Source organism: Cheilinus undulatus, linkage group 2, assembly GCF_018320785.1.
Source record: "Cheilinus undulatus linkage group 2, ASM1832078v1, whole genome shotgun sequence".
NCBI lineage: Eukaryota > Metazoa > Chordata > Actinopteri > Labriformes > Labridae > Cheilinus > Cheilinus undulatus.
In genome coordinates this window covers 44133117-44146908 of record NC_054866.1, presented here as the reverse complement: position 1 = coordinate 44146908, position 13792 = coordinate 44133117, and the positions used below count along the sequence as shown (strand labels likewise).

General features: G+C 39.0%; 1 protein-coding gene across 4 annotated transcripts in view; it reads left to right on the top strand.

Annotated features, from left to right (window-relative positions):
• Nucleotides 1-13792, top strand: part of LOC121519818 (rho GTPase-activating protein 42) — a 154282-nt gene that overhangs the window by 103740 nt on the left and 36750 nt on the right. For all 4 annotated transcript variants that reach the window (XM_041802841.1, XM_041802824.1, XM_041802833.1 and 1 more), the window contains exons 5-6: nucleotides 11816-11917; nucleotides 12135-12245. In XM_041802841.1, the coding sequence (XP_041658775.1) occupies nucleotides 11816-11917; nucleotides 12135-12245 (213 nt within the window). The remainder of the gene's footprint in view (nucleotides 1-11815; nucleotides 11918-12134; nucleotides 12246-13792) is intronic.

Genomic DNA, 13792 nt, shown 5'->3' with positions numbered 1-13792 from the left:
TCGCTTGCATGCCCACCTCCTCTCTCTCTCTCTCTCTCTCTCTCTCTCTCTCTCTCTCTCTCTCCCTCTCTCAACCATTGATCTATAACAAATAAAGGCATGTTTGTAGCCTACTCACAGGTCAGAACAGAGACTGAATTAAAAAGTGGCTTTCCATCTCTCCAACTTGGCACAGCCAAATGACGCAGGAGTGGGTGCTGGAAAAAAAGCTTTATGTCAGGCACAGCTTGACAGAGGCACAGGCTTGCAGTATGAAAACAGTTTGCCACATTTTACAAATTTTCACAGTGAAGGCGAATAAAAATGCGACAGACCCCTGCAACAGGGTTTGAGTGTGTGATGGGTTTTTTTTGGATCACAAATCAGAAAAAAATGCATACAAATAACGGACCCGCCGTTTAAAGACCCTGAGGAGCAAAAGGAGCGCAGCCATATGGTTCGGTGGCCTGTTTTGCCTGTAGCTACAGCTAACATAACTATGTTCTACAGACTACATAAAACAATGTAGCATTGTGAGCTTAAGCAAATGTAGCTCACTAGATAACATAGCAATGGAGTGTGCATAGCTGCTTTGAGAGCTTAGCTTAAGCTATGTTAGCTACATACATACACTGAGCTACAAAGCTCAGTTATCTACATATCTAAGCAGAGCAGAGCTGCATAAGCTCATTTTCTGATTGCTGTGTCAGAATGTTTTTATGGAGGACAAGCTTTTCCTCCTATTAGACTGTACTCAGGTGGGTCGTGCCCAGTGTACGAGGGTTGGGGTCCAGCCTGCAGTCCCTCTCCCGCATGTCTCTTCCTCACTCTAACCTCTTTTTGCGGTTCTGTCCACTGTCCTCCCTTGCCAGTGAAGGCATAAAAAGCCCCAAAATAAAAACATTTTGTTTTAGAAAATGGGAATTTAGCTCACTGTTCACTGACAGGCTACACAGTCGAGAGCTTAAGCCTAGTAGTGAAGCTATAATTTTTACAAACGACATAACAACATGACGTGCCAGCTTCTCAATGACAAATCAATATCATCTCGGAAATGTTGGATATTGATTTGTTGTGATAAACTCATGTTTTTCTTGCAGATATTCATATTGGGGTATTGATCCAAATGTAATTTATTGTTCAAGGTATGTTCATTAGTGCATAAAAATGTGAATTTGTTGTGCAGACAGGAGTTATGGCATTGCAAAGATAAAAACCAATAACTGCATTACTATTTTATAGTAAGGAGAAATCCAGACAAAATGCATTGAAAACTAACATTAAAATGCTGACACTAACAATATTGATTAAGCAATTTATGAGAAAATGCTTTCAAAGACACCCACTCTAAAATTTAAAACATCTTTGCATAATTAAAGTGCATCATCTTGTGTTAGCTTGAATCAGTCTTGCTCCAGACGTTAAGCCGATATGCTCACACTGGTCAGCAGTAGGGATGTCATGATTACAGATTTTCTTGGTGTGATTATTGCCAGAGAAATAATTGCGATTTTACGATTATCAAGATTATTTTTGCATTAATTAATTTCACACAACAATGAATAAGTAAAATCACATGAACACTCCTTATAGGTCTTGTATTTTAATTTATTTCCATCCTAGGATGCTCTCATAACAAAATAATATATCAACAATGTAAAGTGAACAAAATAGCAAGAAAAATTATAATAATCCCGTTTGGATGGACCACTCAGGGGTTTTAGCAGAGTAGCGTTTGAGTTAAAAAGCTATAATTCAGTCGGTCACATCTATTTTATATCCCTCAAATATAAACACATTCTTCATATTCACAACTGTATTTATTTGTATGTATTTAGTTTCTTGTTTTTATGTGGCATTTGAATACACAACATATATAATACAATCGTCTAATTTACTGAGGTTACCTGAACGCATCATATTGTCTGTCTTCAGCTCGTAAAGTTTGCTAATTAACTTCAATTCTGCCGATTCCACCGCAGACTGTAGGATTCAAGCCTAAGCTCTTAATGTGATGCTATCTTCAGTTTTAAAGTGAATTTTTGCATCTGTACAAAGCTTGTGAGCTTGTGTGGATGCCTGTTGGTATTTTTCCTCAGGGTCACTCTTGTATGCCTGCACACAAAGTAACGTCACATCACAGCCGTCAGAATGGCAGACAGGTTTCTTCTTCTACAGTGAAAACTTGATCCTATAGGGTTATTTATTTTTCTGCCCGAGAAGTATCATTCTTATCGTATTTCTTTGTTATCCACCTGTTAATTTTCTCATTTTTTTCTGAATAGTGGGCATAAAAATATTGATTTCATGCCTCCTCCTGAAGAGCTCATTCCTGGGTCAGACATGACAGGAAAGATGGAAATAAGATGCTACTACATGAAATTATCTATTGATTTTTTTATGCTGTACTTGTTATAGTTATGTAGGAGTGTAACAGTGTCTTGTGCTGGATTTCTCTGGTGAGTTTAACTGCTGTGGGGGTTGCTGAGGCAGAACACCGCTCTAGGTCATATCAGTAGCTCGTAGATTAGACTTGCTAAATTTCAGGGCCATGGGAATGAAAACAAACAAGCAGGATCTGGTTACATTGGCCGCTTCCTCACACGTTCCCCTCCCCCGGCTGTTCTTTTGCTCCTGTATGGATGTTTGAGCAGTGAGATGGGTATGAAGTGGGCAGAGTTTGGTTTAGAGGTCAGACTTGAAGATGAGACACTTGAGTGCTCTCATACAGTCAGGGTCTGTCTGCTCGGCAGAGTTTGATTAAAGCCTGAGGAGTAAACCTTTTTTATATGGGTAAAATGTTGGACTTCTCAGTCCATATGCTTTATAGATGGGCATCTGGCATGAAAAGCCCATTTCCTGTTCCTTCCTCAGAGCCCTTTGGGACCAAGCAGTAACCCCCATGGTTGAATAATGAAACCAATGCCGAAAAAATGTAAAACTGCAGTTCCTCTAGTGGCCACTTGAGGTTGGCTGTAAAAGCACTGGAAGTCACAACCACAAAATTCTACTCTTGCATTTGAGCCCCTAATATCTGCCTTTAAACTTAGTCAAAAATGACACCTCGCCCACAAATGCACCAGCTGCTCACTGACAGGACACAATATTTGTACTGACAAATACAAAAAGTAAGCAGGGAATGCCAAAAAATAAGATTTTAAAGAATTTATATTATTATTATTTTATAAGATAGAACTTAATATTTTAGCTTACTATGACTGCTAGAAGTAATTCTGTTTTGGTGATTAAACTCAGAGATTTTCTCAGCAATGCTCAGAAATTGCTGTTATTTTGATAGACGAAAGAACTTCTAGTTTATGGGCATTTTAGCAGTAACTAAAGCCTGCCATACACGAACATTTTAAAGCCTTAACCATTTTTTTTCAGTGTGAGAGAGCCCACACATGTTCACTAGTTATATTCACTGGTTTTGCTGTTTTGTGTGTATAATGTGTGGTGTAGAACAAGAGGATCAACTGAGCACTCCACACACTAACAGATTCTGTTTGCAGACTGCCAGAGTTTCAGCCTGGTCTTGTCTTTCAAAACACCACATCTCATGCATTCATGTGACTTTAGAGTAAAGAAGTTACTCTGGGTAGCTGTTAGCTACACGCTATGTCCATTGCAGTTGCTATTTCAGTCCAGCTCCCTCCTTTGTCAGTTCATCTGTGGCATGTTTTGCAGTACACGTTGTTAAACACTGATTTTGTTGCCATAAATCAGCATTGCTGCCGTTTATTGTCTTCGCCCTGGCTGTGTTATTGTTTCCTTCAGTCAGCCTGCTTCCTGATTGGCTGTTCCTCCACGTCGCGTCACAAGTTTGTTCTTGTGTGCTCAGGTGTACTCGGTGCTCACCACACACAACAGGATTTCTGGTTGTAAATACTGAACGTGTTCAATATTTACGATCTCAAGTCGGAGCACCTCCAGTCAGGTCAGAGAGGGAAAATTTTGCTTGTAACACACCACGGGATAATCTGGTATGGTAATCTTGAGGACCATCCAATAATCAGGCCTTTGCTGACTTTGGTCAGAGGGGAGCAGTCAGCCCCACATTTGGCACGATTATCGTGTAATGCGTGGCCTGTTTTAACCACAACGAAACAAGAAATAAACAAAATAAAGCTTGATTTCAGTCATATTCTATTTTAGTGGAAACATGACTAATGATGTATAACCATAAACTGTTATTTTAGTGTTCATAGTGATGAATTTTGCCAACAAAGCACTGAAAACTATAGATCCGTAGAAGGAGAGGCAAAGAAGAGACAGGTGACTGAGCCACACACTGGTGTGGGGGTTTTCTTTTGGTGTTTTCTAAACATAAATAATGGTAAACAATTATGTTCCCTTGATCATGGGTAGGTTAAAATCGTGATCTCGATTAAAATTCAATTGACTGTGCAGCTCTACTTTGTCTCGTTACTTCATGCTCTTAACACTGTTTATCACTAAGCTTTACTGTTGATCACTAATTTTAAAGCTGACAACCTCACTGCTTATTGTATGAACGTGTTGGATGGGCTTCTCTGCCTATACATAGACTAAAACACTGGCATTTTAATTATTTACAAGGCTATAGTCAGTCTTTTTCTTTCCTACCTTGACCATCATCAGTCAGAGAAGCTCTAAACCTATCATCATTGGTCTCAGGATCTTTTCTTACGCTCTGTTCCAAAGGTCAGCACTGACCTGGGGATAAAGGTGTTTCAGTTTGCTGCTCCATTTTCTTAGAACAAATTACAAGAGGACCCGAAACTGATGACTTGGTCTCACCAGATGCTTTTAAGAGGATATTGAGTGACTTGGAGGCAGCTATATGTGGATGTAGAAGTTCTGCCCTTTATGATTGTAGCTTAGTTTTGGAAACATTTTTTTTTTGCATATCAACTTATTTCATGTTTCCTGACATGCTGCTCATCATTTGTCTTTAACTGTGCTGCTGCTGCCTGGGTTGGCCAGGATGCCCTTGAAAAGGAGATTCTAAATATTATAAAGATTTTCATGGTTACAAAAGTTAAATACAATTAATAGAAAAAGGAATGATCCCGTCATAATACATTGAGTAAACCTGTGCAGGATATGGATGCCTTTTAGCTGAAATTACAGAACCAGAACACTGACTGACAGCTGACAGTGATCCTCATATTATTGAGTAATGTGAACTAGCCCATGTCAGCTAAACACCACTCACCTGCACTTTGGTGATAAACAATTCCTTGCCTCCCAAATGGCATGACCCAAACACATAAAAAAATGCAGAAAACTGTCCATACATCAGTGGGCACTGGTATGTAAACATCACTAAACTGACAATCACAAGTCTCTCCACGCATCCCTCACTGCATCCTTCACATACATTTAGACTTTTCCACAAGAGATGCATGAAAGGAAGCAAGTGAAGTATAAGGAAACAGGAGACATGAGATGACATTTCCTTCATAACATCACAAGAAGCAACATCTGTCTTTGATGACAGCATCGGCTGATCATTCAGGTGTCAGCTGGCTTTTTGTTTTTGCACTCATACACAGTTTTCTTATTAAAATAACACATTGATGCCGTTTCATTTCTGTATGTTACCTGATAACACAGGAACATGTTAGACAGCCTGCAGTCTGCTACAGAGCATACAGACCACTGCTACAGTGCAATGCTTTATTATTAGGGGGGAGAGCCTCTCCTTCCCAGGACAATTTGATTCAAATCTTGATTCACAGACTACGATTCGATTCACTGATGATTCATTAAAATACAGAACGATTCGGTCCGATTCGATCCAGTACAATCTGATTATAGTATTATCGAAATAACTTTTTGCTTTAACAAAAATTGGCAAAAAAGGGGGAAAACAAGATCATATCATAAAAATCTAAGTTTATTTGAGCTTATTTATAAAAGACAAAATGCAAGGTCTCCTGTGCTAGCATTCTGAAATTATGTTTAAGAAAGCTTTCGTCACACCCAGGTGCCCCGGTGTCTTACTTTGACATTAAACTGGGAGATAAATATGAAAATGAGTTTTTACTGGTACATGTTCGTCCTTCTGTACTTCCTTAGCATTATTAATCCCAATAACAATACAAACTAAATATCAAATTTTCCCAAGAAGCACAAATTTAAACAGATTTAAAGTCACAAGGAGATTTGGATAGACAGAGCTCTGTGTGTCTGCTAGTACAAGAGAACAAGGGGTTAAAATAATGTGGAAAACACTCAAATTAAAACAGCTTTCTATACAATTTTTTCCTTTCATAATTCCTCTAGTTGTGAGTATTCAGTCTACATGTCGCAAAAACATCATTATTTCCTTTCTCTGTGTATCTGACCATTCTTGATTGTTTTTATTCTTGAACTGGAGAACTGGAGGTGAAGTCGTCTCTGTCTAATATCACATCAGTGGCTCAGATGTATTGATTATGTCACCAAATCAATCACTCCCAACAACACGTTACGGTGGTAAACCCCATGAATAAAGGGACTGTTGTTACGGTGATAACTGAAGACTTCTCCAAGTTTTAACTCAGAAAAGTGTTTATGTTCGGGTCTGTTTGTGCTGCATTTAGCGTTAGCATCTTAGCTAAACTTTAGCTCCGCCGTCTCAACAGGTGAGACTTATGAGCTGCCGTAGTTCTTAATCGCTTTTCCCCAAAGCGTACAGACGGGCAGACATTTCGAAAGTCATCCCTCATATGAAGTCGACTTTTTCCTGAGGTGCAGAACTGAAAGACGCTTAGGCGATGACCGGTGAACATCCAGCTACCTAGCGAGCACATAGGGCAAACGGAACTCTCGTTTAAAGGTAAAAGGTCATCGCGGGTTGCGCAAGATTACAGACGCTGAGTCAGAGCATGGCTGAACAGGCTATGAGAACAAGCCTGAATGAACCGATCTCTAACGTTAAAACCAGTCCAAAGACCACCGCAGTTTTACCGATCCAGGGCTCCGCGGACCGATGCACTCGGACTGCTGACGTCAAGATCAGTTAACCGATCCATAACAGGTTATCTTTACACCACTATCTATTATTCAATTATTTATTGATTAATTCCTATTTATGTATGATATGCAAACCCTGTCATTTACCTGATCCTTTTATTCTGTCACAACAGAAAGTTTATTTTGTTTTAAATTGAATTAAGATATTAAAATCATCTAACAGTTCAAAGCCAACACTCATTAATGATCAGCCTTAAATTACTTTTTTGACTTGATGATAAATCTAAAAAATGTTTCTTGGTGTCAATAACTGGCCTTTTAAAGAAAATTTAGATTAAGAAGTTGTTTGTGATTCTTTTGATTTTAAGACATTAACTTAAAAGACTCTTCTGTTTGATGGTGACTCAGAAAATTGAATTCCATAGTAATGCACTATATTTTACTGAACTGATTAAATTTGTGTCCAGTATTCTGTTATCAATACTCATTTTGCATTATAGTTTTCCTGTATGTATAATATGAAAACTGTCTGTTGTGTCTGTTTAGTGCTGTGATTCCCAAAGTGGGGCCTTTGTCCTTGGGGAGGGACTCAAAGCTATGACGGGGTGGGTCACAGCAAGGCCAAGTAAAAAACAATGCATTCCATTTTGAATTGCCAGCAAAGTATGGCAATGTCTGCGTGACAACATTCAGATAATAGAGCAAACAATGAATCTACAGCAGACTTCACAACTATTAAAACAAAGACAAGAAAAAAAAATATAGAACAAGTCATATCTCGCCCTCAGCTTCACCTGCACAACAGCAGGTGATGAAGGGAGCCACACTCCTTCCTTTTGCTACATCACACGTTTGTTAGGTTTTTCTGCCTCAATCAGGACACAATACAGATGATATCTGGACTCTGAAAATGAACTAGTGTCAGCCTCACAGCCGCGACTAGACTTGAGAAGAGCTGTAGCACAAAACAAGCCCACAATAGCCACTGAAGTTACTGCAGGGGTAGAAGTGTACATCTGAAAGATTTTCATTGCTTTTTATTTAATATAGTTCTTCTTTAGAGAGTCAGCTTTCAACAAAATGTTTTCAAAGCAATGACTGTTATTTCACCTGGAGAATCTGGAAGTTTTATGTTGCAGTATCATTTTTAATTGCTTTCTCTTTGAAAGTGTCTTGTTAGTTTTTTAGCCATATGTAGAAGTTTTGCAATTTTAAACTTTTGCAGAGAACAGTTGAGATAAATTCTAAAAATATAGGGACTTGTTAGCTAAGGGTGTGACTGACTGTGTTTACGGCATATCTCTTTAAGTGCCTAGAAAAAGTTTTCAACCCCTTGGATGTTTTAACCTCTTTTATAGATCAGTTATGGTTGGTTATGTCAGTTAAATAAAAATAAGTAATGTAAGGTAAAGTCTGGCCTTTGACTTGTCCACTCCAAACACTTTGTTGTCTTGAAACTATTTCTATGAAGCGTTCGCTGTATGCTTCTGGTCATCGTATGGCTGGAAAATAAATCTTCTCCCAAGCCATAGTTCTCCTTAGCCTAGTTTTTATGTTGGTTTGAGCCAAATAAGATTATTTTTAGATTTCATTTACCTAGTTTTAGTGAACTAAGAATCTTTAGCGGAGGTTATTAGGGCCCTTACCTGACAAAGAAACAGTTTGGGAACCCCATCTCGCCTCCCTTTTAAAACTCAGGTGATGTTTTAAACTTTCTTCATCCAATGAGGAGGTCTGTCGGTCTGTCAATAATGAGACTTCCATGAGGTCTGCTCTCATCCGTCCTCAGATCTCCCTCCACTCCTTTTGATCCTCTCACCTCTGAGCAGCTTCAGGGGCTTTGGGGTGATCCCAACATGGAGGGTCAGGAACTACCTCCAGTTCAATCAAAGAGCAAAGTACCAGGAGGCCTCATTTAAGAGACTTCTTTCTGATTCTTGGGAGTTTAGTATTTGTTTGCAGGAGAATTAAAATGCACATATAATGCTCAGTCAACATGCTGTTGTTGACTTAGGGTTACACATATTGGTACTGGGTGCTTAATTATGATGTTGGCTTCTCAAGATGATATAACAAGATAATGAGCATATAGATTACTGTGCCCCATGCTATGTTGTGCATAGGTGTGGGGGCACTAGACCGGCCCTATTTTCAAAACTAACAAGAAGTCAAAATATCCAATGAAGCACACTTACATCACATGAAATACAACATAATTACTTAAGCGGTGGGTGTGTGCCGACAAGGATTTAACTCAGCTGAAAAGAAAATGAGAGCACAACATGCTATGGTCTCAAAAAATAAAGAATCATTCTCAACATGATAGCCTTCATTTACAATCTTCTTGGCAAAATGCCTTCTTAACCAGTTCCTCTACAGCAGCTTCACTGACGGCCACAACAATGGTATGTTTCAGAAATAAATCAGTTATTTTTAGGATTTTCCCACCCACATCCAACAGAGCATTTCTCTTATTTTCTTTGCCATTCCAGTTGGTTGTTAAATGTCTTGTATCATCTTCTTTTGCCAACATTAGATCCTAGAAGTCCTGCACTGAAACCTTTTGACCTTTCTGCTGTCACTGCTATGTTTGATGGTAGCCTACCTCGACATTAAATACTTTATTTGTAATTTTTCAGGGAAGACAGAACATTCAGACTGTCATAAGGAAAGAAGGGCAGAGAGCAACACTGAAAGCTTTTCATGACGGGAAAAGTGTTTACACTCTTCTCCTGGTTTCCTTTGGCATGGGTTTGTGATCTTCTTGGGTGGAGTTTGCTGGTGTATCTAAAGGCTGCTGCCTTGTAGGAAATGTACATGTAGGAAAGAGGCAGTTTAATCAGAACTGGACAACATTTCTTTTTAAAACAAGAGCAAAGAGCCACACTGAAGGCTTGTCTCGGCAGGGAACATGTTTTTGAACCGGGCTTGGAATTGATATTCACAGAGAAGCTCCACCATTAACAATCTACAGCAGTGGTAACCTATCGGCTCTAGAGAAGACATGCGTACAGCATCATTTAGTCTTGTCACTCTGATTGGCCCGTTATGAATGAGACAGAACATTCGTCCAATCACTTTCTGGAGTTTTTTGAAAAGTGCTGCCCTTCCCAAACACTTTGTATGGACTGTTTCCCAGGTCAGTGTGAAATAGATCCATCATCGTCATCCTTTCATACACCTGAATTACATTAGAAGAACACTGTAAAAACAAAAGGCGTCAAGGGGTGTTGTGGGTCTGAGATATAGTCAAAAACCGCCGTATTGGTTTAACCTGGTTGTTTTTCCTAGTACCCATGAGCCAGTCTTTAAAGCAAGAGGATGTCTCTTTGTTCCAGAGATTTAAAATGATATTTATGACTTTATATACTTGAATTTTTTAAGTTTGGAAAGTTATAAATAAATTCTAATTCCTCTGTAAATGTATAACTTTTTAAAGTAAAAAACTGAGTGTGGGTGCCAGTTTAGCTCATTGGTTAGAGCAGGTGTCCCTATTAAGAGGCTGTAGTCCTTGTAGCTGTAGCTATTCTTAAGAAAAAATCATGAGTTTGGTTTCTTGTAAATTTATTACATGATAAACTCAGAACATGTGTTTTGATGAAAAAAATGAACAAGAACATCTCTGAGAAAATCAGTTTCATTAGAATTTTTGTCTGTTTTACCCCGTATTTTTATTAGTGGAATAAAGAGTAATTCTCAGAGGCCCTATCAGTCCTAGCTGGCATTTACCCAAAATTCAGATGTCCAGTCTTTCACTGGTTGAGTCACATGTTTAGAGACTTTAGTCCTTGTCACAGCGGCTGTGGGTTTACATCCAACCTTAACCCCTTGCAGCTATTATCCCCCTCTCTCCCCTCCAGGTGTTCCTGTCTCTCTTCAGTTTTCTGTCTGATAAAGGCAAAATGTTGGTTTGTGCTGTATGGTTGAAGTGTTGAAGTATTTGCTGTTATATTTTGGCCACAAGACTTGACCGCCAACACCTAATATACTTAGTTAATTTATCTGAGTTTATTTATCATTGTTATATATCATTATTTTACAATATTTGAATTTTTAAAACTTATTTATGTTTCGTTATTGCTTGCATTGCATTACTGCTTTTCAAAGTGAAGGGTTAATTGATGTTTGATAAAATCAGATGTTGTACAATCAATGAGTAATCACTTTTTCCATCAAAATAATCCTGAAAATGATTTCCACCATAACTGAGCGGCCCTCCTGCAGCTTCAGTAAATGAGTGATCTCCAATAAGGAGGCTCATCTGTCAGTAAAAGACTCCTGTGAAGTCTGCTCTCTGGTATCCTCACTCATCGCTCTTCAGATCTCCCTCTCCTCTCCTCGATCCTCTCACCTCTGTGCAGCTTCAGGGGCTTTGGGGCGATCCTGAACATGGCAGGTCGGGAACCACAACTGGTTCAACAGAGGAGTGAGGAGACGTCATTTAAGAGACTCCAGACACAGCTTCTGTCAGATTCCTGGGACTCAGTGTCATAGAGCTTGATGTGGGTTTGCAGGTGGAGCTCAAGATGCCCAATCACTGCTGAATACACAATGCTTTTGCTGATTTACAGTGTCATATATGATGTTGTGGACTTAAGTCAGCAGCTGTGAAAATAGCCTCATATATTTCTCTGCAGTCATTTAGATAATTTAGAGTCCTTGCTGACCATTCAGACATTATCTACACTTGATTGCATCAATCATGTGTCACTTTTATGACCTGTAATTATAACAGCCCTGTGACAGGAACTCTTAGTGGCATTTTCCAAATGACATGTGAAAGTGAAGTGAGGCTTCCACCTAGTGGCAGCTCATCACACACCCACATCAGGAATGCATGACACTCTCTTAAGGTAATATTTAAGCTCTTTATTTGTCTTCTGGACCCTTTCAGGAGGGAAAGAAGAAATTCGATAAGGAAACAGAGAAATACTACTCCACACTTGAGAGACACCTCAACTTGTCATCCAAGAAGAAGGAAGCATACCTGCAGGAGGTAAAAGCAAAACCAATTTTCTTATCCCCAACACGTTCTTAAATAATGCTATTTTATGGTCAGCTGAGAGTCTCCTTAAAAGTTAAGCTTTTTGTTTGTGCACCTCTCCGTTTCCAGGTGCTGGGGTAAGCATTAACTCTCTGTTCACATGGTGCTCTCCCTGTTTGACCCTGCTCTTTGTTATGGCTCTAACCCCGCTCTGTTTGCTCCTCCACAGGCCGACACACAGATTGATAAGGAGAGACAACTCTTCTATGATGCATCGCTCGAGTATGTTTTCAAAATACAAGAAGTGCAAGAAAAGAAGAAGTTTGAGTTTGTCGAGCCGGTAAGAAAAGTGTCCTTTTTACACATTTCTGTGCTTTATTAGTGCTCAGTATATTTAATATCCAGTAATTATTTAGTCTTTTTACTGAAAGGGCTGCTCGATATGGATCATAAATCATATCTTGATATTTTTAGCTGAATGGCAATATTGCACATTTTTTTTAAAAATTAATTCTGAAATAAAAAATTACTGTCACAACACCAGATTTATAAACTTTGATATGATGCTGGACAAAATCAAATAAAAGCGAAACCTATTTGATACTACTGACCATGCAAAGCCTATGGATGGGCCAGATTCCACATCAGTCATCAGGCAGATTCCTTCTTGTAAAGCTGAAAAACTTATTCCTAGTCAGAGAAGAAATAGACAGTAGCTGTGGGTATGGTATAGTTGTACTGCAACCCTGTAAACAATGGCAGCCAGTGAAGAGATTAGCGTAGATTTAGCTTTAGCAGTAGTTTTATCAAAACAGGAAAACATTTCTTTATTAAAAGAAGAGAAAAGAGCTGCCAAATAATTAATTAACCAAATTAACACATGGCAGGATGTCAGGAGCACTTCCTTAACTGCACATGCACATGTGCAACATTTAAAAAAGCTGGTGGACTGTGCCAGCTCTACCAGCTTTTCCAAGTATTGCTAATGTATTTGCACAATTTAGAGTTGTGTAAGTATTTGCATATAGTATTTGATCAATCAGAACAACAAATATCCCTATAGGTTGTTTTCACATGATGTCATATTACTGATACAATTCCAGATGAGGGGCAGAAAGTGTTTTCTGCTTAACGAAGTGCTCTCAAAATGCCAGTTTTGTGCAATTTATAGCTGTGCTAGTAAAATCGGGGGAAAACCTTGAGCTTACTTTTTAGTCCTGAAAGTAGTGAAAAGTTTAAAAAGCAAACAGAGAATCAGTGCAAGACATGGCACCATCTAAAGTCTGGCGGATCAGAGTCAGACAACAGTTGTGCAAGGCAAGGCTAGAATATTTTTAATCAGGAGAGTCTTGATACAACTTTGATGACAATGTATTTTACAAATTTTAATCAAAGAGAAATGTTCAATGTCTTAGGCAATTAGACTCCATCGTGGTGACTACATGTACTTGAAGGGGTAGTGAGGCAAATAGCAGGAATCAGATAGCCCCCCCCCCCATGGAGTCTAGACACTGGTGGTGGTGTTGATGCAGGATGCAAGATCAGATGAGGAGTACAATTCTGAAAAGCTGGACTGGGAACCCAATGAGGTAGCTTGGAGGAGGAGACCAAGGTATGCAAAGATCTGGACCAGATGCTGATGAACTGAATGGAGGTGGCTGGGGTGGATGAGGGTTGCAGCATCCACACTGAAATGACAGGCTGACTATAAAGAGAGGATGACAGATTTACAATATTACAGGTGCAAGATGATTGGTCAAAAGAGTTTGTGTCAGTATCTGATTAGCTTAGTACTTAAGAGAGTGAACGTCCTTAACCAGCTGATCATCAAGCAGGATGAAAGAATGAAAGGAAGAAGAAAAAGATATAAATGAGTGGTGACTAATG